The sequence below is a fragment of the Vulpes vulpes genome, chromosome 14 (assembly GCF_048418805.1).
Source record: "Vulpes vulpes isolate BD-2025 chromosome 14, VulVul3, whole genome shotgun sequence".
NCBI lineage: Eukaryota > Metazoa > Chordata > Mammalia > Carnivora > Canidae > Vulpes > Vulpes vulpes.
This window is the reverse complement of record NC_132793.1, coordinates 110,793,859-110,816,333: the sequence shown is the minus strand read 5'-3', so window position 1 is coordinate 110,816,333 and position 22,475 is coordinate 110,793,859. Positions and strand designations below refer to the sequence as shown.

The window sequence follows — 22,475 nt, the reverse complement described above, 5'->3', positions numbered from 1 at the left end:
AGAACGAACCAGTAAGGAAGAGAGAAATGGAGTAGGAGAGGGGTTGAAGCCTGGCCATAAAGAATTGGTTTATGGTATTACAGAGCCTGAGAAGGTCTGCAGTGGGCAAGCTGGATCCCCAGGAGGGCTGCTGGAGCAGCCGTGGTCAGAGAGCCTGCTTGACTCAGCCCACCATTCACAGTGTTGTTCTCCAGACGGGCCCAGAGCAGTGTCTTACCCAGGGTCTGGGCACTTTGTGGCCCAGGCAGGTTGACCACACATAAAATTAACCTTCACATGTCCGCTGTGGCTTTAATTTGCATATTTCTGACTAATGATGTTAAGTGTCTTTATTACTAGTTCTCTGTATATCTTCTTTTTGTGACTTTGTTAAAACTTTTTGTCCATTTTATTTTATTATTGGGGAGGGTTAAAAAAAGATTTATTTATGTATTTGAGAGAGAGAGTGAACACAAGCACCATTTTATTTTTTAAAAGATTTTATTATTTATTTGACAGAGTGTGTGCACACACAAGCAGGGGGAGGGGTCGGGGGAGGGAGAAGCAGATTCCCTGCTGAGCAGAGAACCTGATAGACCGGGCTCAATCCCAGGACCATCCCCTGTTGCCTATTTTAAAAAAGGGATTGTTGTCATGGTCTCTAGTTGTAAGGGTTCTAAATATGTTCTAGATAAAAATCCTTTGTCAGATTTACACACAGTGAATGTTTTCTCCTAGTCTGTGGTTTGCCTTAAATTGTCTTTATTCTTAAATTATCTTTCAAAGAGTAGAAGTTCTAGTTTTGATTAAGATTTGATTAATTTTTCTTTTATAGTTAGTGCATTCTGTATCCCTTTGAGAAATCTTTGCCTATCTTAAGGTTGTGAAGATTTTCTCCTGTGTTCCCATCTCGAAGTTCTCAAGCGTTAGCTTTTACATTTTTGGGTCCATAGTCATTTAAGTATGTTTGCAGACCACATGAGGTCTGGTTGAGGCCCCCCCCCCCCCCCCCCCCCCCCCCCCCGCCATGGCCATCCAGTTCTGTGCCATTGTTGTAGAGTTGGTCCTCTCTGCCCTGGATTGCTCAGTTCTTTGGATGTAACACCCCGCATGGGGGTCCATTTCTGGTTCTCCACACTCCACTGATCCTGGTGCAATATACTGCACCGGGACCACACTGTCTCGTTCACTACAGCTTCGTGGTAAGTGTTGAAGTCAGATACCATTGCTATGTATTATCAGCGTCATAGGAATATTTTTTTTATTGTAAAACATAATGTGAAACTAGCCATCTTAATCATTTTTAAGTGTGCAGCAGTGTTAGCTATATGCATATAAGGTGTCTAGGACTTCTCACCTCGCACCACTGAAAGTGTGTACCCATTTGTCTTAATTCAAAGTGCAGTAAACTGAGTGCTTATAAACAACAGAAAGTTATTCTCCAAGTCCTGGAGGCTGGGAGTCCATGATCACAGTGCCAGTCTGGTCTGCTTCTGGTGGAGCCTTTTCTGGGCTGCTGAAGGCCATCTTCTCCTGTGTCACACATGGTGAAAATAGTAAACAGTCCTTTTTAAAGGGTGCTGACCCCAGTCATGAGGGCTGCACCCTGGTAACCCACTCACTTCCCAAGGTCCTATCTCCATATACCATCCCATATATAAATTATGGAGGGGAGGGACACATTCAGTCTTGCACCATTAAACCACTCCCCTCTTCCCCAAACCCTGGCTACTGCTCTTCTGTGTTCTGTTTCTGATAGTTTGGCTTCTCTCAGTATCCCATATGAGAGAATCATACAGGTTAGTCTTTTTGTGACTGGCTATTCACTTAGCATAGCGTCCTACAGGTTCATCCATGTTGCAGCATATGGTAGGATTTCCTTCTCTGTAAGGCTGAATAATGTTCCACTGGGTGTATACACCACATTTTGGTAATCTGTCCATCCGTCTGTCCATCCATCCGTCCATCCACTCATCCATACATCTGTCCATCCTTTCATCCATCTATCCATCCATCTGTCCATCTAAAGTCTGTCCATGAATCTGACCATTCATTCACTTGTCCCTCTGTCCCTCCATCCATCCTCCCATCTGTCCATCCATCTGTCCATGAACACATGGGTGTTTCCACGTCTCAGCTGCTGTGCACAATGCTGTCATGACCATTGGGACCCTGCTGTCAGTTCTGGGAACGTAACCAGGCATGGAATCGCTGGGCCATGTGGTCATCCTATGCTTTGTTTTTGAGGACTGGCCATGCTATTTTCCACGGCAGCTGTACCCACCACCCACAGTGGCAGGGGTTCAGTTTTCCCATATCCTCACCAAGGCTCACTGGTGTCTGCTCTTTGGAGAGCAGCTATCCCATGTGGGGGTGAGGTGGGGTCTGCTGGTGGTACTGACCTGCATTTCCCTGATGCTTGGTGCTGCTCAGCACTGCCCTCCTCGCCCCTGCCCCCCATGCGGGTCAGCCACCATGTATCTTCTTGGGAAAAGTGGCTGCTCAGGTCGTCTGCCCACTGTGAGTTGGGGTCAGTCCATCTGTGTCTTTGCTTTGGAGGTGGAGCCTTCCACCTGCCACTCTGCCATGGTGCTCTCCCCTTCCTGGGCAGCCATTTCTGTTAGTTGCTTCATTTGCTTCGCTCAAGTCTAAGTTTGATGTAATCCCATTGGTCTACTTTTAGTTTTGTTGTCTGTGCATATAAGAGTATAATTCTAATATTTGCCTCTTATTTTGGAATTCTTTCAAAATCTTTTAGACGTAGAATCACCTTATCCACGTTTCTCAGGCTGTGGATTGGTTTTTTCCTATAGTGTGACTATATTTTTACTGGTTTCTTTTCCCACCGCTCTTTGTTGTGTCTTGTTATTTCCTCTCATTGGTCTTGTTATGTGTGTCTCACTGAGGACTCCGTGATTTTCCTTCTAGAAAAGGGTTGTGGGTACTAACCATGGTTCAGAGTCTTCAGTATTTCTGAAATTCCTTTCCTTCATTTGGAAGGAAGCTGTGAAGGAGCTGTTGGTGACTGAGCAGCAGGGTCAGTTGGGGAAAGGCAGGGAGGCCGAGACCCCAGGGTGGTGCACTGTAGTCAGAGGCTGAAGAGCTTTCCAGGGCCAGCTGCTTGGTGCCCCGTGATGGTCCGAAGATGGCAGAGGAGGCTGCTCAGTGCTCCCAGGACATAGATTCTGGGAGGTGCTGGCAGGGAGGGGAGGTGCTGTGGACCAGACCAGTGGGGGGCATGGACAGGTGCAGGTGCAGGCAGTAGGTGAGGTTCTGAAAGCTCAGTCCTGTGGAGCCTGTGACCAGGTGTGGAGCTGGAGCACTGAGGGCAGGTAGTGAGTCCTCTGTGGCAGGAGTGGCCACAGAAAGCGCCTGACAGCCATTTGGAGGTCAGACTCAGCAGTGTAGGCTGGGGGACTGACTCAAGTGTGGGGGAAGATGCGGGCCACATGGTGGAAGAGCTTGGTGGGGCTCATGGCCCCTAGCAGTGCATCTCAGAAGGGGAGGAAATCCTGAGTTCACTTCTTTCATCAAAAGATAAAGTAATTGGGAAGCCTGGATGGCTCAGCGGTTGAGCGTTTGCCTTCAGTCCCACGTTGGGCTTCCTGCATGGAGCCTGCTTCTCCCTCTGCCTAGATCTCTGCCTCTCTCTGTGTGTCTCATGAATAAATAAATAAAATCTTTTTTTTAAAAAAAGATAAAATAATTGATTTTGTAACCTTACAATATCAACCATGGACTGAAGGTGAAGGCTAGAGCATTTCCTGCTTCCTTTTTGGGTAAAAGTTAAAAATGGAGATCCTAAGCCTGTATTGCTTGCTTTGGAGTCTCCTTTTACATCCCCTTTGGCTCTATGGGATGGGCCTCAGGCTAGGTGTCATCTGCGGAAGGCAGGACGCTGAGACCTGCCACTCTGGTGAGTCTCGTGCTGTTGACCACACCAAAGACCTGCTGGTCCTTAGGAACATGGCTGTGTCCAGCATGTGTCGTGGTGCTCATGTGCTTCTCACCTGGCTTTTCAGCTGTGGAGAGCCAGAGATGTACCGTACTGTCTCCTGCTGAATGCTCTATGTGGCATTTAACTATGTTATGGTGTTTATTTATTTTTTTTTAAGATTTATTTTTATTTATTTATGATAGACATAGAGAGAGAGGCAGAGACACAGGCAGAGGGAGAAGCAGGCTCCATGCCGGGAGCCCGATGCGGGACTCGATCCCGGGACTCCAGGATCGCACCCTGGGCCAAAGGCAGGCGCGAAACCGCTGAGCCACCCAGGGATCCCCTGTTATGGTGTTTATTGAATGTAATTTTAACATCTGAATCTGAGAATAAGACTTCGAAGCTTTTGTTATCATGCATCATGGAATTTGTTTCAGCTCACTTCTTAGTAATTCTTTTTATTGTGTTGTATGAAAGTGTCAGCCAGGTCAGATTGGAAACACACGCCCATCCTTGCAGACAGTTCGCAGGGCCCCTGAATTAGGTGGGAGCTCTGAAAATAACCCAAGATTCTGAAAGGGAGGATGCACACATCAGCATCCCACCAATGCCCGGCCTCTACTGGTAGCTTCTCCCCTTTTGTCCAGGAGGAGTCTCCTAAATGCACACACCTAGGTCTGCATGCTGTGCTGTGTTATGAGATATGTTTACCAAAACTGAGGCTCTTTCCCAAAACTGGGCAGGGTGCCTGTTCCTTTGGACAGGGAGGATGGGGTGGGTGTCTGTGTCTGGTCATCTCCTCGAAGTTTCATTCTGATCCTCGCACCAAGAGTGGAAGACTCTTGAGGGCCTGTGAAGCCAGGACAGGCCTGGTTAGGTGATAGACCTCAGATGCAGGTGACATTGTATTGGTGTTGTGGGTGCCACTCCATGTTAAGGACAGCCCTTTTGCTTCCTCTTGTCTCAGAGACTCTCCTGTCTTGCTTATGCTAGACCATGGCTACCATGAAAGGCTGTTAGACTCAGCTGCTGGGGATGAGCCCTGCCCACCTGGCAGTTCATGGCTTGTCTTATGGCATTCTGCCTCATGAGCTGGTAAGACCCAAGGTGTGGACAGGAATGTTTACCCGCTGCCACCTGTACCCCTGGGAGCTTGAAGAGGGAGTGGCAGCTGGTGCAAGTTCAGTACTGGCCTGGCCAGGTCTTGGAGATGAGACCTGCTGCAGTGGCCCCTCCTTGGCCAGGGCCGGGCTCTTCTGGTTTGTGCTGTCGCCTTGGTGTCTCTGCTCCTGGGAATCCCATGCTCCTCCTTGCTGCACGTGGTGCCCGGCACTTGTCGCTGGCAGTGCCCCTTGGGAGTGGGTCCTTCCCCATCGCTGGGTACCACTCTAGGGGAAGTGTTGGCCTAGTGTGGTTTGTAGCAGAGCAAGACTTCCACAGTGACCTGCTGGTCACCAGGGTGGCCATGCTGTGTGAACAGCATTTGAGGAGCAGGGCTGGGAGGAGTGTCAGCAACCATTGTCTCTGGAAGGACAGAAGGGCCACAGCGACATGTCATCCCTTCATGGGTCTTTTATCTGTGACGTGTTCTGTAGGGAAAGGTGGTTTTTGTGCCTGGGGGCAAAGGAGCATGGTTTGAGAGGAGTTAAGTACGCCCTTGTAGCTTCCTGCCGGTGCTGATGCCCTGACTCATTTGTGCGTCCTCAGCGCCCCTGGGACTACTCTGATTTTGGTCATTTCCTTAACTGTTATTCTGGATGAACTTTGGGATTATTCTGTCAGTGTGCCCTTTGGAAAGAATGGAGCTGTATCAGCTCTGGATTTGGGGACAGTTTGCACCTTTCTGTTAGCGTCCTCTTCGGGAACACGAAGGACCCTCCATCACACAGGCCTTCTATGGGCCTTAGTCAGGCTTTTGAGTGCTGGGAGCCAAGGACTTCTGCTTGACCAGATGCTGTGAAGGGGTCTGGTCATCCTGCACACCAGTGACCTTTCTTCTCCAGGTGCCCTACGAGACCCTGAATAAACGCTTTCGGGCTGCTCAGAAGAACATTGACCGAGAGACAAGCCACGTCACCATGGTGGTAGCCGAGCTGGAGAAGACCTTGAGCAGCTGCCCAGCCGTGGACTCCGTAGTCAGCCTTCTGGACGGCGTGGTGGAGAAGCTCAGCGTCCTCAAGAGGAAGGCCAGTATTGCTTCTGGACCGTTTGCCTGCCTGCCTCCACACAGGCTGTCACATGGCTTCACAGGCACAGCCTTACTGTGTGCCCAGGCCATCCCGAAGAGAGGGTGTCTTCTGCAGGAGCTGGGGGCAACCCTGAGTGTGTGGGAGAGGCGACCCCTCCTGGCTGGCTGTGCTCTGCAGCCTCTGCAAGGCTGGCAGGCTGGCTTCCTGTTCCTGCAGGCCTGGCTTCAGGGGGTTCCACACACAGATGGGAGGCAAATGAGTTGTTATTTTTAGAATTTCACCTCAGAACTTCATGGAGAGTTTTTCATTTCTGGGAGAGGTAGGTAGAGTGCAGTACTGTGCCTCTGAACAACCCAAAGAATGCCACAAGGTATTTTAAAACATCTTACTGAATGTATCAAAGGGCTTGTGAAACACAAAGCTTATCATCAGAACCCAAGGGCAGGAGCCAGGAGGAAAGAAGCCCCCCCTCCCGCCCCTGCCCCCACCTGGCTGCCCGTGGGGCTGCACTGGGCCCCATGACTGGGGCCAGCCAAGGTGGAGAGGCTAGGGTGGGCATTGGGGCCCAGTAGAACTGCCTGTCAGGTAAGGGCAAGCCAAGACCCCTCCTCTTCAGCATAGTGTCCGTGGCCCTGACTGGTGGTGCCTCCAGGCACCAGGCACACAAAACGTACTTCTCAGGTGGAGGACACCATCAGAGCATCACGTTGGTGATGTAGGGTCACCAGGTTAAAAGGATGCCACAGCTGAGGTGTAGCAGAAACAACACACACCACACAGAGTTCAGATACCACCCTCTACTGCATCTAAAGATTAAATAGCTGAGAATATTTACAGGGAACAGAAAGCATGAAGTAGGATTGAGAGTTTAAAATAAACCAAATAGGGATCCCTGGGTGGCGCAGCGGTTTGGCGCTTGCCTTTGGCCCAGGGCGCAATCCTGGAGACCCGGGATCGAATCCCACGTCAGGCTCCCGGTGCATAGAGCCTGCTTCTCCCTCCGCCTGCTTCTCCCTCCGCCTGTGTCTCTGCCTCTCTCTCTCTCTGTGACTATCATAAATAAATAAAAATTTAAAAATAAATAAATAAATAAAATAAAATAAACCAAATAAAACTCAAAGTATAAATAACTGAAAAATGAAAAACTCAAATGTTGCCTTATAACAAACTTTTTAGCATTTAATAATCAGAGCTAAAGAGAGAATTTGTGAGCTGGAAGGTAGGTGTGAAGAGATTATCTAGAATACAGCAGAGAGTGCTAAAAAGACAGAGATACCTAAGAGAGTGGGAAGCCTCAGAGACCAGAGCAAATACTGTGACCTAAGTCAAGGGGGGGATGGCACAGGAGCAAGAGTGCCCAGATTTTCAGAACTGATGGAAGTTACCAGTTCAGAGTCCTAAATAGGATAAATAAATCTACCTAGGATTTCACATCACTAAACTGAAAAGAGAGAAAAATCTTGAAAACGCTGGAGTAAGAAAACCAGTTCCAAAAGAGCAGCAGGTACCCTGGCAGCAAGTAGGAGGTAGAGGGGAGTGGCATTTGCTTGAGGATGATGCGGGCCGGCCAGAGTGCTGGGTGTGTGCTGTGCATTGGCCCCTCCAGCCAGGCATGACACCCACACCGCAGTGAAGGAAATTACGAATCCGGCTCCTTGTGGTGCTGGCCACACGTCAAGTAATGGAGAGCCAGCTGCTATCTGGGACAATGCTGACACAACGTTTCTACAGAGCCATGTTCATTTTGGACAAACTTGACTTTGAGGGAGAAAGTAATTTAAAAGATGGAAGTCGCAAAATAATAACAGATCGTTTAACTAGGAAACCATAACAAATTTAAAATCATACGTATATGGTAGCATAGCCCCAGACTACATAAAGAAGTACCATCCCTGAAGAGAAGGTGGAAGTGCACAGAGCGGTAGGTGTGAGGTAACAACAGGTGTAGCCAAACCTGGGTGGTGCTGGGGTGGGGGTGGGGTGGGAGGACAGCTCTCCCATTTGCTTCTGTCACCAAGTGCGGGGACATCCCCTCCTTTTCCCCTGATTTTTCCTTGCCTCCTGTTGGTGAGTGTTCCAGGTCGGGGCAGCCTGGTCACTGTCTCATCCTGAGCAGTCTCTGCTATGTGTCTCAGGCGGTGGAGTCCATCCAGGCGGAGGATGAGAGTGCCAAGCTGTGTAAGCGCAGGATTGAGCACCTCAAAGAGCATAGCAGCGACCAGCCCGCAGCAGCCAGCATGTGGAAGAGGAAGCGCATGGACCGCATGATGGTGGAGCACCTGCTGCGCTGTGGCTACTACAACACAGCCGTGAAGCTAGCCCGCCAGAGCGGCATCGAGGTGGGCATGCACTCGGGGCCTCTTGTCACCTCCCCAGGGCTGGGCCATCCTGGAATGTGCCAGTTCGCTGCTAGCTGTGCAAGCTAGCACTTTGGAGAGCAGCTCTTGGGATCGGGTAGAAAGGCCTAAACCCTTCTTGCAAAGGTGATCCAGATCCAGTGGTTGAACTAAGGCGACAACTCGGGGTGCTTCTCATTTGGCAACATGTTATTATGAGGAAGAATGCAGAAGGGAACTTTTCCCATTCTATATTTATATACCAGGTGTGTTCCTGTGATTGTTTTTACTGGTGTGAGATCTTTTTTCCAGGGTGGGGTGTGTTTTCCATCTGTCTGTCTTTAGTGGTACCTATGATACAGGTGTAGGAATGGACAATGCTCTGGCCTTCAGTGCACGTGCAAGCCAGGCAGCTTGGAGCTTCAGAAAGAAGGCTGCTTGGCAGTGGCAAAGGCATCCTGGCATGGGGTAGAGGTCACCCAGTGCTCTCATTCCCTGTACCAGGGCTTCACAGACACATGTGCACCTTTCTCTAGCCTTCAGGCTGGTTTAGCTGGGAGCTGCCTCTCTGCTGTTGGGTAGTGTCTGCCTCCCCAACCCGTCTCCACCCTGTACCCAGAGATCCCTCACCCTGTCTTCCTTCCCTATCTAGCACGACCAGCTTGTACCTGATTGACCAGCTCTCTTGACCTTGTGTATGCTTGGCACAGCCTGTTCATCTGCAGTAGTCATTTGGGTGCTCACAGTACCCCATCCCTTTTTTCCCCGCTACTCTGAGGCTGTGGCCAAATGTTCCTAGCTTGGAGGAATGTGTGCTTTGAAGGGGAGAGAGGCATGAGGTCAAACAGGATTGTTTACAGGTGTGCATAGGGTAGAGAAGCAGGAGGGCTAGTGATTTTCAGAAAGTTGGTTGGGGTGGGTTTGCAGAGATGAGAGGAAGCTCCCAGGACAGACCAGGATGGGGGTCTGAGCACCTGCAGAACTCATAGAGTGGGGCTTCCCCTTGACTGAGATGGGTGCGGGGTAGGGAGGGGAGGGGTTGAGTTCAATAGGCTCACTCTGGTTGCTCTGTGAAGAACAGAGTATGGGGGGCATGGGTAACTCAGGAGGCTGTCCTGTGTGATTCAAGGTAATGGGGTGGTCACACCTCAGATATCCTGTAAAGGGGCAATGTGAGATTTCCATGTGGAACCTCCAGCTTCACAAGTATGTATAGAAATTAAGGTTGCTTCTAGAAGCAAGCAGAAGAGGAACCTCACGCCCTTGGGGGTGGGGTGAGGGCTTCTGACAGGATGGGGTGCTGTCACCAATGAAGAGGCTGATATATCAGGTTCATTAACATTTAAAACTTCTGTTTGAAAAAAAATAATAAAAAAAAATAAAAAAACTTCTGTTTGTCAAAAGATGCCATGAAGAGAGAGTGCATGGGGTCGGCCCAGATGGGGGTTGTGTGCCCCACTACTCGGAGCCTTGGTCTTGGTGGACAAGCATATCCCTGCTGGCATTTCTGGCCCTTCTGCATTAGAAATCACAGTGCTGGAATCTCACGTGGGACGGACACCTGGTAGTCTGGCATCATTTCCAGCTGTGGTGTATGTGAGCCATGTTGTCCCACCTCTGGTCATCTGGTTTAACACCCCAAGGTCTATGAATATCCGAGAAACATCAGCAGGAGAAAGATGTCAGAGGCCAGACCCTGAGGCCTTACAGACCAAGGACCCGCAGGTGGACCCTGAGGCACAGGCAGAAGAGCAAAACTGAAAACTAGAGATGGGAAATAAGGAGAGAAAGATGACCCTCATATAGGAGACCTAGTGTTTCCCTGTGGGAAGGTTCTAGAAAAGAGAAAATGCCAGAGAGATGGTTCACAAGAACAGCTGACCTCTGAGATGATGTAGGGCCAGGGTGCTGGCTGCGGTGCCCAGCACTCCCTGTCAGGTCCCATGTCAGGAGGGTAAAGTATGGGGGTGGGAAGGGCCAGGGAATGCAGGGTCAGTCCTGCCCCTGTCTGACCTGGCTGCCCCGATAGGCTGGCAGTCAGGATGTGGGGCCAGCAGAGCCTCGTGGGGTCTCCGGCCATGTGAGGTTGGGGATCTGTCTGGGAGCCCTTGTGTGACCCACCCCAGACTGCCCATTGTTGAGCTGTGGTACAGTGTGCCGACCGGACACCTCACAGCCCTTGCCTTCTGTTCAGAGGCTCTCCTGCCCTTGACCAGCTATTACTTATCCATGGCAAGACACCGAGCAGTAACTCTGCTGGCCCTTGGTTGCCACATAATGGCACTCTGATTAGTATTTTTTTCTTGTTCACTTTGCTATGAATGTCTAGTTTTAACTGTGGCATTGTTAGCCATTATGTACTTCTTGCTGTGTAAACAGAAAAGTTTCTGGCTTTCACCATGGTTACTTTTATACTTGAAACCTCATGTCTTATGCTGTACTCACCAGAAGGACTGTGTTCCTTCTCCAGACACTGCTTCTGGGAGAAGCAGGACATGGCTGTGGCTGCGTAGACACGCAAGCCCTGTAGTGAGCCGGCCCCTAACTCAGTTGGCCCCAGGCAGACCTTTGGTGGAGGCATTGTCGCAAGAAAGCTGCCATGTGCTGTGCTTCCCCGTGCTGAGGTGCTCGGCGTGAGGCCTGAGAGTCACTGGAACATACCTGAAGAGAATTCAAGGGAATTTTTTGTGTTGGATATTCTCCCTCCTTTCTCTGAGAAACTGAGCTTAGTAACCATGTTTGCTCTAGTCATTCCAGATGGGAGAGAAATTTATCCTTTGAAATTTGTTTTCTTCAAATTGCTCCCTCTCCTCTGGTGGTGTGCAAGCATGGCCCTCTCTTCCCCACCTCCGTGGCAAGGAGGTTGTGCTCTGACCCTTTGTTGGGGATTTAAGGCCCTGGGCACCCTGTGGATGTTGTGACCCTGGGTCTCTGCTCTGCTTGGATCCTCCAGAGCTCAGCAAATATGACTCCATAGGCAGCAGAGAAAGGGAGAGAGTAAACAGGGAGGCAGAGACAGCCCTACCCATCCACCCTTGCTGCTCCTTCTCACAAATCTCATTCACGTACATTTTTGGAGGGAACAAAACAGTGAGGGTACGGGTTGCTGGGGTTCCCAGGTTTATCGTGAAGGGTGAAATGGATTCAGGCCTCTGCTTGGGGCCCCTAAGGGTCTGGGTTGGGGCTTTGGTTTGGGATAGTCTTCCACCTGTGCTGGGGATACTGTATCCTACCTAGTGCAGTGCAGGCCCTGGCCAGTGTGCAGACATCCGCCCGCTGTGGGCCTGCCCCTTGTCCCAGGGCCCCTCAACCTGGAGGAGCAGCTGGAGGAACTGCCCAGGTGGGGTGTGCTGGAGGGGGGCATCCAGGGATGCAGGGAGGGGGGAGCCCGGGAGGGTCTGGGCGTCCAGTGCTCTGAGAGCACACTGCTTCCTTCCCCTAAGGACTTAGTGAACATCGAGATGTTCCTGACGGCCAAAGAAGTGGAGGAGTCCCTGGAGAGGCGCGAGACTGCCACCTGCCTGGCCTGGTGCCACGACAACAAGTCCCGTCTGCGCAAGATGAAGGTGTGCAGGCTCGCAGGGCGGGGCGGGGCAGGGGCGGGGCCGGCACCTGCCCGGAACCCACGCGCCTGTACCTGTGAGTTTGGAGTTCTGTGCTTCGGGGTCAGAGGGTGGGGTTGTTGGGTTCGGTGTGGGTTCAGGATTTTTGTTTTGGTTGCAGTGTTTGGGTTTTAGGTAAAATCCCTGAAAAGTGCACCCCCTTCTGCATTATGGTTTGGCCATGTGTTCTGAGCATGAGGTTCTGAAGGAGCGAGGTGCCGACTGCCTGCGTGTGCTCAGCTTGTTAGCTGCTGCTGGGTCTGTTCCGCCCCCAGTCCCTTGGTCACTGATAGAGGAAGGCCCCCTCCAGAAGCCTTGTCCATCGGGCAGAGTTCTAGGCTGGGATACTCTCCAATACAGCTGTTCTTGAGACCCACAAGCAGCTTCACGGATTGACACTTAATCATAAATTATAGAATCTAAACATGCTTACTGATAGGTGTTGTCACCATGGGGCTTGCAGAAATGTTTAACTTCAATTAACCTTCCCCTGCCTCCGTTAGAAAAACTGTTTGTTTTCTGTTTTCTAAACCGAGCACCTTTAACCTCTCCCCGGTTGAGCTTGTCATGTGCACATAGTCACCAGCCAAGGGTGACGCTCTCTGCCACTCAGGGCCGCCAAAGCGAGCACGACGTGAAGACGGGACGGAAAAGTAGAGTGGCCAGTGGCTCCCCTAAAGAGAGTGAGGATCTTGGTATGGAAACCATAAAAGGAAAGCCAGAATTGGTATGTAACACTCACCCTGCTCTCCTGCTGCAGCCCCCACAGCTGTGCCGCACAGTGGGAACCCCGTCACAAGGAAAGTAGGCTTTCCATCCCGACAGGTAGTTTCTGCAAGCCCTGGTACCTCCAGACAACACTGCTGCTTGGCGAGGGCACAGCCACACAGGCCGGGTCCAGGCGGGGCCTCGCAGCTGCTGTGGGAGTGGGGTGGGCGGGCGGCCGAATCCATGGATATCAGATTCCTGTTATCTGGCCATTTAACTGGAGAGAGCATAGCTATCTCAGAGTGTTTGGGAAGACAAGCTAATGACACAAAAACGTGCTTGTTACAAAATATCAGCTGAGCAGGGTAGGGCACCAGAGTGCCCATCCATACAGCGTGCATATATGTGTGTACACATGGGAGCTCACACATGCAGGCGGGGGCGGGGGGGGGGAGACAGGAGCTTGATGACAATGGACCCTTCACAGCAGTCATGAGATTCTAGGCAAGAAAAGAAACTTTGAGACCCATGTGTCCTGTGGTTAGAAAATACTCCTAAGACCACAGGTGTGCTGAGTGAATATCTGTTGCGTCAAGTCCCATCTCCAGAGCTTATGGACAGCTGAAGCAACAGTGTATGTGCTGTGTGTCAGGAAAGCCGGATGGGTCACAAATGTGCAAGCGCCAGGCCTTTCGCAGGTAGCACATGAAGAATGTATTCAGCCCTCAGTGCTTGGCATGATCACCTGGAGTCATGGTATTTTACGTTTGAGTCTAAGTACCTAAGTTTAGTACATACGTACTTGCTTGTTAGTGAACTGTTTGGAAGGTGACCTGCTAGAACAGAGCTGTTAAGATATTAGAACATGTTTAAACACGTCAGTTGTGTAAAGCTGTAGCATGTCGTTTACTATGACCTTGTCCATCTAGAATGTCCACCTGGCGGCTCCCTCCTGGTGTCCCCTGAGTGCAGAAGCGGCAATCATCAGCTGCCCTGGGGAGGCAGGGCATCTCCCCACTGGTCTCTGCCTCGTGGCCTCTTGGTCTGGCCTTGAAAGGGAACTCATCACTGGGGCTGGGGCCTCCTTTCTGTCTGCTGGTCTGTGGCATGCCTGCCACTCAGCACGTGGCATCTCCTCCATCCACTTGGGTGTCAGGACAGACTGCTGCTTTGGTGCAAAGGGCAGGGGAGGAGGGGCCAGGCCAGGAAAACATGCCTTGCTCTGAGGACCTGTGGTGTGGACGTTTTGGGCACCAGCTGGGGGGCTCTCTGCACCTTCACCTCTGACAGCCTGGTAGGCTCCAAGGTAGGTCACGTCAGCCAGCGCGCCACCCTCGTGTCCATGGAACAGGGCAGGGGCTTGGTAGAGGGCACGGTCCCACAGTCTGGCTGCAGTGCTTCATGGGAATGCCAGTGTGCACGCACGGAGGCTCGGGTAGGAAATTCCACTATTGGCACACGAGTGTAAGAGTTAGATGTTTGGGGTCTGACCGATGGACTTGCCGTGTAGAGAATATCTGTCCACGTCATCTTGTGACTCAGATACTGTGGAAGGCAGCATGGCAAATGAGTGGAAAACGCAGAGATTTTTCTCTTGTTCTATTAATTCTACATATTCTATTTCTGATTAGAAACACTGAGTGTTTTCTGAAACCATGTTGGAGACATTGTAATTTAAATTACCATCTTTGTAAGATCCAATTTTTCGTCTTAAGTTACAAGAGTTCACTTTGCCTGCCTTCCCATCCCCAGCCACAAGAATTTGAACTCAGATTAGACGTTGCTAGGATAGCAGAGTTAGCATCCATACAAATGACCCCACTGGTGGCACTCTGTTGGCATCTCCTCAGAACCCCGTGTGAAGTTGTTGGACGGATGCTTATCAGACACGGGGCCACCTGGCATAGCAGTGCCTCCTCCTAGCAGCTGCTATCCCAGACTTGTCATACCCCTCCTCAGACCCTGGGGCTTCCACTTTCTGCTCTGACCAACTCTCCAGCTCTGTGTGCCTCCTGTCCTACCCACTCTTGCCAGGGTCTTTGAACTGTCAGGCTCTTCCTCTGCCCCGAATATTCTCCCCAGGTGTCCCACTACGGATGGTCCCCACCTCACCCTCACCCCAAGAGTCCTCACCCAGTCCCCTTAGGGACCTGGGTTCCCTCACCTGCTCCACTCCCATTGCTCCTGCTCACACTCCTCTGTGAGGAACCACCTTCCCGCCTCTCCTCCCACTGGGTGTCAGGCCCCAGGTCGGGGCTAGCCTCCCATCTCCCAGAGCAGGTGGAGGTGGGATGCCTCACGGAATTCTGAGGCCAACGGAGGCAAGGTCCTTCTGGCTGAAGTTGCCAAATACAGTTAAAGGAAGGGTCTGAGTGCGTGCCCACATGCTTTTACGACTTCATGACAGTGAAACAATCCAGAGAGCTGCTTTGCCCTCATGAAGGGAAGGAGACTTGTCTTCATGGGGTCACTTGCTTCACCTGGGAAGTCGTGTCCCACGCCCCCCTGAACTGCTGACAGCCTGCAGCATCCTCATGGTGATGCGTGGCTGCTGCTTACCCTCGGGTGAAGCCTGGCTGCCCACCCATGCCCGTGCCTGCCTGTCCCGCCATTCCCAAGCCTAGCCCATGGGTTTCATTCAGGGCCATCGGCCCCTGGGTGCAGCACTGCTTCTGCTGTGCTTGGAAGGCTGAGCCCGCGTGCATCACAGCCAGGAAAGTTGACTGTGGGCTGAGATGACAGTTTTATTATCAGACCCATCTCCCTGGTGGCTCTAAGCTTCCTTGGCGGGGTGTGCAGTGTCCAGCTGGTCTGGTGGGGTCAGCCTGTGGGCATGGCTCTGGTGACTCTCCCCAAGCCTTGTCTTGTCTTTACCCCCAGAGCTGCCTGGAGTTCAGCCTAAGGATTCAGGAGTTCATTGAACTCATCCGGCAGAACAAGAGACTAGACGCCGTGAGGTACGTAGAGAGCGGCTCACGGTTCTTACCAGGGAGCAGACTGCCTCCTTGACTTTGATGGGACAGGCCTCATAGGCTCTGGGGGATGAAACATGGAGTGTCCAGCAGGTCTGCCCTGAATTGGCTGGGCCCTGCCTGTGAGGAGCAGGGTGCTGACGCCTGGCACCCAGGCTCCATTCTATCCAGTACACTCAGCCTTTCAGCCTTTTTGTTGGCACGAGGCTGATGGAGCATGTGGGCTCAGGACCATGGTTCTACTGCTATATCTACCTGCCCAGGGGTGGGGGCAGCTCCAAGTACACATGATGTGGTGTTTAGAGTGTGGGCAGAGGGAGCCTTTAGGGAGGAGGCTGGTCTGCAGGCATGGGAGCGTGGGGTTCCCTGAGTGCAGGCAGCACGGGAAGGCCCAGCCCTGTGAAGACTGCTCCTTCGGGGGAGGGGGTTGGCTCTGTCTCTGGAAATTGAATGGGGAGTCATTGCACAGCTGGGAGAGCTGGACTGTCTCTGGGTTCTCTGGGGCTGTGCGGGGAAGGGGGGGCGTTTTGATAATTCGTGCCATGGGGTGTGGGTTCATGTACAGGGTCACTTGTAAAGGCTTGGACAGGTGCCCTTTTCGGTTGGGTCAATGCCTCTGGGTGTTTTCTGAATGGGATTCTGTGCTGGGTGCCTTGAGCCAAGTCCCCGTCTCTGTTCCTTTGAGGAAGGGGGTCCTGCTGAGCTGAGGTCCTGACAGACCCTGGCCCAGGTCACAGAGGTGGGGCTCATTTGGCACTGAGGCTTTGGCATATGCTGAGCACAGATTCTTAAAGGTAAAAAAACAAACTCAAACGACCCAAAATGTTTTCTAGACATGCAAGAAAGCACTTCAGTCAGGCTGAGGGGAGCCAGCTGGACGAGGTCCGCCAGGTCATGGGCATGCTGGCCTTCCCACCAGACACGCACATCTCCCCGTACAAGGTAACCTGTGCCTGTGGGCCCTCGGGGCTGGGGAAGACCTGGTCTGTGGTTGTGCTCCTGCTTGGGGCGTGACACACACTGTACTGGGCTTTGGCCCTGGCATTTCCACTTTGCCAGTAAGAAGTTTGGATCAGAACAACGCACGAGAGGCTGCAGCCTTGAGTGCCTCACCTGTTGCCCTCACCTTTCTCTCCCACTGCCAGTGTCCTTCCTGACCTCTGCCATCTCTTCCAGGGCTTGTTCTCCCCTGCTCCCCTTGGCCTTGTGGGTCCATGCAGGGGTCTGGGCGGGGCATCATCATGCAGCATCACTGACCAGCCCACTCGGCTTTGCTGGGCAGGGCGTCTGGCTTCTTGAAACCAGGTGACGGCTGGAAACCTTTGGAAACCTAGGGCAGCCCTCACAATCTCTCATCTGCCTTTGGGGTCCTTCCCTTGTCTTGAAAGATGTCCTGTGTTCTGAGCTGAAGAGCTCAGGTTCCTGGAGAACCTAGGAATTGGGATAGCCTTCCCTCATTCCTTCTGGCTCCTCCAGCTTGGGGGTCCTTGGCCATCAGCCCTTGGTCATGCCCACACTGGTGTCCTTAGAAAGCCTTACTCGGCCACACCCATGGTGTTCTTTCTGGGGCGGCTTTCTCGTGGTTTGCAACACAGACGGGAAGTTTCCAAATCGTCAAGTCCTGCTTTGTTTAGATGAGCAACTCCATCCGTACGTCATTTTTCTATTTCCATGTTTTACTGTAAATGTGTCCAGAGAAGCCAGGCACGCCTTTAGTACTTGGCTTAGGGACAGTGTCAGTCCTGTTTCTGGTGTGCTCGTGCATTAATGCTGCCTTCCCCATGACTCCTGCACGATGCCACCCTGCTCTGCAGGCTGGGGCTCCTCCCGCTGCATGGGCTCTGTTTAGCCACACCCCCACGCTCTCCCGGCTGTGGCCATACCTACAGGTCCACCCTTGGTTTTCTGTTTTCATGTGTCTGGGGTGCTATGACAATCCCAGACTCAGAGGCTGCTTTCTCACTGTTTGGAGTCAGGAAGCCCGAGATCAGGGCCTTGGCAGGGTTGGAAGAAGCCCTCTTCCTCCTCTGTTTTTACAAGGAAACTAGTTCCTGAAGACCCCACCCTTGCGACCCCATGTGCCTGTAGGTCCACACCTGACCCCATCCATAGTGGGAGATGCTCACCCATGATGTGGCTGTCCTGGAGGAGGAGTGAAGGAAACCGCCTTCTCTGTGGGCTGAACCGGGCTTGTTCCCTGAGCCTTGATAGTGGGCTCTGCCCAAGACCCACCTGCCCCCTGTGGTTTTGTGGGCATCAGCACCTGCCAGGCGGCCCAGCTGAGCTCCCGATGGCTGGAACACTGGGCCACAGGCCTTCTGTGAGGCATCTGGAAGCTTCTCCACCCCAATGGGACTCACATAGTTCTTTGGTGTCAGGGATGTCCTGTAATAAATCCTCGGGTCATGGAGATTCTGCAGGAATGAACCTGAACTTGGTTTAACTGACAGCATCTACAGTTTTTCCTCTGTGCTCTGGAGAAGGTTTGTGAGAAGTGCAGAAAGGGCCTGCCCTAGAGAGTGAGATGCCCACTCAGGGTGCATCTGCAGAGCATGGGCCAGTCCTCACCAGATATGCCTCATGATGGCATGCTGCTCTCCACTACCTAAGGACCGGACAGCTGACTCCCTGGGAGGCACTGTGGCAGCGTGGAAGAGAAGCCACGGCAGCCATCAAGGCTGTTGGCATAGGTACCGCCCACAGCCACACAGCCTCTTCACTATGGACACGGACAGCCAGGGTGCACACAGAGGGGAGGGCCCAGGAAGGGAGCCCGGGATGCTGCAGGAATGTGCTGATGCAGTGCCATGCCATGCCATGTTGAGGGGACAGAGCCCTTGCCCTCAGCCCCTTGTGGCAGGAAGTCACAGGTGTGTCTGCCTGGGTCACATGACAAGCAGGACGAAGTGCTCTGGTCAGGGAGAGGTGGCCGCACCGGAGTCCCAAGGCCAAGGGTCGTGGGGGGGGGGGGTGTGGTGTGTGGAGCCCTGGAATGTGCACAAAGTCCTTTGTGGCTTTGCTTTGACAAAAATAACACTAAAGACCTGTTTTTGTAATGTTGGAGTTAAGCATGATGTCTGCCCTAACCCCTGTGGTGCTCCCCTGACCCCGCACCTCCTCCCCTCCAGCCTGTGTTGACTTTGCATCTGGGAAGCTTTGGGACACACAATGACCAGGCTCAAGTCCTGTCCCAAGGTTCTCCAGCCTCCAGGCAGTTCTGGCCCAGCAAGTTACTTCTGGAGTGAGACTGTTCCCCCGAAGCCTCGGTGCTTTGACCCGTGCTGAGCCATCCTTCTGCCCACTGAGTCCCCCTCTTGCCAGGAGGCCACCGGACCCCCACCCTTTAGCGTCTGTGTCTGTGCAGGACACATCAGCGGTCCGTTAAGCAGACTTGGGAGTCCAGGCTGTGGGCACCTCGCATTGTTCTCCGGTGGGCACCTGTCAGTTCGGGGGGCTGTGGTTTCTGTTGCCTTTCACCTGCATGGAAACAGTTTGTTGTTTGCTTTTGGTGGGGACGGCAGTGTGCTTCCCTGAACCGTCCCCCTGAGTGTCCCCAACATGCTTCTGCCCTGTCTCTTCCAGGACCTGCTGGACCCGGCCCGGTGGCGGATGCTCATCCAACAGTTCCGATATGACAACTACCGGCTGCACCAGCTGGGGAACAACTCTGTGTTCACCCTCACACTGCAGGCTGGCCTCTCGGCGATAAAGACACCGTATCCTTCTGGCGGCCAGGGGCTCCCATGTGCCCTTTCTGACCTGAGGCCCCATCTGGGGTAGCGGGGTGGTTCACAGGGCTGTAGAGACCTTTGCACCCTGCACACTGAGGCTTCACTCCCCACACACTGCTGGGCACATTGCATGATGACCACAAGGCCAGTGTTGGCTTCCTTTCTGGCAGCTGGGACTGGGCGCCATTGGGAACAGTTTCCCAGGGTGATTCCTGAGAATTTGCTCCAACTTCTGTTGGTCTGTGCCCCAGCTGCCTCCAGCCGAGTGTCTCCTCTTATTTCCAGATGCATGTGGTGGCACCACAGCAGCTCCCCTGCCATCAGAGCTGAGGGGTTCTGACCACAGCTCCCAAGGGTCCCCCCTGAGTGTGACACCTGGGCCCCTGGGTATCCTGGGCTGTCTGCTTTAGTGGCCATCTGCATGATGGGACCCGCCCTGAGGGGCACAGGGCAGCAGGGGTGCTTCCTACCACCGCACGACTCTTCCTTGACCTGAATGCAGACAGTGCTACAAGGAGGACGGCAGCTCCAAGAGCCCCGACTGCCCTGTCTGCAGCCGCTCCCTGAACAAGCTGGCACAGCCCCTGCCCATGGCCCACTGTGCCAACTCCCGCCTGGTCTGCAAGATCTCGGGTGACGTGATGAATGAGAACAACCCGCCCATGATGCTGCCCAACGGCTACGTCTACGGCTACAACGTGAGGAGCCACAGGGGCCACATGGGGGAAGGCCAGGGTGGGACAGGGGCAAGAGGTGTGGTCTGGGAATGTGGGGGGAGGCATGAGGGGATGCCTGGCAGTCCTAACAGTGTGCACCAGGTATCTGCGGGGTGTGGGGTGCGGGGCACGGTTGCTGGGCATGGGGTATGGGCTCCAGGTTTGGGCCTGAGGGGCAGGTCTTGGCCCCGGGTACGGAGGGCTCAGACCTGTGCTGCCCCTGGAGAGTGGGGGCGGTGGGGACCAGGATGTGGTGTGCACGAGGGAAGCCGAGCCCCCCACCCCCCACAGCGGTGGGTGGGTGGCTGCGTGCCCTCATGCCCCCTCCCCCCACATTGTGTTCAGTCTCTGCTGTCCATCCGCCAAGATGACAAAGTCGTTTGCCCGAGGACCAAAGAAGTGTTCCACTTCTCCCAAGCCGAGAAGGTGTACATCATGTAGGCTGGGCCGCCCCGCGTGCCCCTGCCTGCCTGCGTTTCTGTTTCTTGCGACCAAAGATCAGTGAGCGACGATGGGTACTCCAAGGAAGGGAGGGTCGGGTCCGTACGCCCGTGCTAGGGGACAGCCATGCCGCTGCTAGGACTCCGAAGCGCGTGAGCTACTGGACGCCTTCCCCTTTCAGAGAGACCTTCCCGCCGCCGAGGGAGCTTCGGCCGCTTGGGAAACAGGAGTCGGTGATTTCCCGCACCCCCGACCCCGCCTCCGCCCGCCCTGGTGGCCGTCCTCAGCTGGGCCCATGGGGTTGTACCTGTGCCGCCGCCAGGCGGGCTTAGGGTGTGCTAGGTTCAATGTCACGTCATTCGTGCCGCCTTATTTCCTGCTTGAGAATGTATTCACGTGGAAATCCACTGGACCGAGTTCTGCAGAGGCCTTGCCGACGGCTCCGTAACTGTAGAGCGAATGCTGTTCGTTACAGAAACTAGTAGTTCAGTCCAAGTAACCACCGATGACTTTTCAAATCCAATGAACCATTGTAGTTTACACAAAACCATACCGTAGAGGTTTGTATTTAGCGCTTATTTTTGCATGTTGATGTTGATTAGCTAATAAACTGTAAATGTAAAACCTGTTAATAAAAGGGTTTTCTATTTCTTATGTCTGTGTGAGGTGGAAGCTGCTGTGCATTCTAACACCCTCTCTGTGTCTGCTCACCCCAGGCCCCTTTAGTCCTGCCCCAGGAGCCCCTGGCAGGGTGGGTCCTGGGGCTCCCCGGAACAGCCCCTGCAGCTCTGCTGTGATAACAGTTGCACCCATGTGTGCCTCATCTCAGAGCCCTGCTCCAGCAGTACCCTGCTTCAGGGGAGCGAGAGTGGCTGGGCCTGCTGAGTGGGCTCTCCCCTGACTTGCCAGTGCATATTGGCCTCGTGATGCTACTGAGTGCCTGGTACATGTGCACGTGGCTGAGGGTAGCAGCCTCTTCCACACAGAGCCCCTGCTCAGAGCACAGGTTAGGTGCAGGGAGGCAGGGGCTCCTTCCCACCATGCCCTCCACTGTGCGCCCCTGCCCCCCTGGCCTCACTCTGACCACCACCTGTGCCACTTCCCCTTTTCCTGCTTCACAAAGCCATGAGGATACCCTGCCTGTGTGCACATGCGTGTAGCCCACACCACTTCTGCCCTCAGGTCCCTCCTGGTCCACTGTGGTGGCCACGTCATGGTGAAAGCCACTCACCTCTGGGGCAGCCACAAGGTGACTGGAACTTAGCGATTGGTTACAGCCACGCTGGGGATGGATGTCTGGGCTGTTCGCAGATGAAGCCGCCACACACAGGCTCACATGTTCTGAGCGGAGCTGCTGGGTATCTTAAGTAGACGGTTGGTTGGCCAGGCACCTGTACGCCCATGCCTACTCACCTCAGCCACATCTCCACCTGCTGTGCCTCCTCAGCACTTGGCCCTGGGTGCCTTAGGTTCGAGACATCTTGTTGGCTGTTTTAGCTCCCTGTGTGTTTTCACTGACGTAGCAATTGCACCTATTGTAACACCGGCTCTCACTAAATGGTGTGATGAGCTTCGGTAAATGTGTACCAGGTGTAGGCACCACGCCCAGGTATATAGCACCCCCAGGCCCCAGGAGGCTGTACCTATGATCGTCACTGGACTTTGATCTGCACAGATTAGTTTTGGCTTCCTGTGTATTGAAACAGACCATGTGCTTCCCAGTGCCTAACTTGGTTCAGCAGATGCCTGAGGGGCATCCACATGGCCACGTGTGTCAGTGGTCCTCCTGTGTCTGAGGAGTAACCCACTTGACATGCACCACAGTGTGTCCATTCTCTCTGTGGACATTTGGTTTGTGTCC

At 53.2% G+C, this 22,475-nt stretch overlaps 1 protein-coding gene across 6 annotated transcripts in view; it reads left to right on the top strand.

The window, feature by feature from the left end:
- The window catches only part of MAEA (macrophage erythroblast attacher, E3 ubiquitin ligase), a 35,254-nt gene extending 14,003 nt beyond the window's left edge, over positions 1-21,251 (top strand). For 4 of the 6 annotated variants that reach the window (XM_025998744.2, XM_025998760.2, XM_072737727.1 and 1 more), the window contains 9 exons: positions 5,923-6,105; positions 8,244-8,447; positions 11,888-12,010; positions 12,660-12,773; positions 15,635-15,711; positions 16,560-16,668; positions 19,309-19,442; positions 19,960-20,155; positions 20,519-21,251. In XM_025998744.2, the coding sequence (XP_025854529.1) occupies positions 5,923-6,105; positions 8,244-8,447; positions 11,888-12,010; positions 12,660-12,773; positions 15,635-15,711; positions 16,560-16,668; positions 19,309-19,442; positions 19,960-20,155; positions 20,519-20,614 (1,236 nt within the window). In that variant the 3' untranslated portion in view covers positions 20,615-21,251. The remainder of the gene's footprint in view (positions 1-5,922; positions 6,106-8,243; positions 8,448-11,887; positions 12,011-12,659; positions 12,774-15,634; positions 15,712-16,559; positions 16,669-19,308; positions 19,443-19,959; positions 20,156-20,518) is intronic. The other 2 variants (XM_025998754.2, XM_072737728.1) reach the window with 1 other exon arrangement.
- Positions 21,252-22,475: the final 1,224 nt, after the last annotated feature.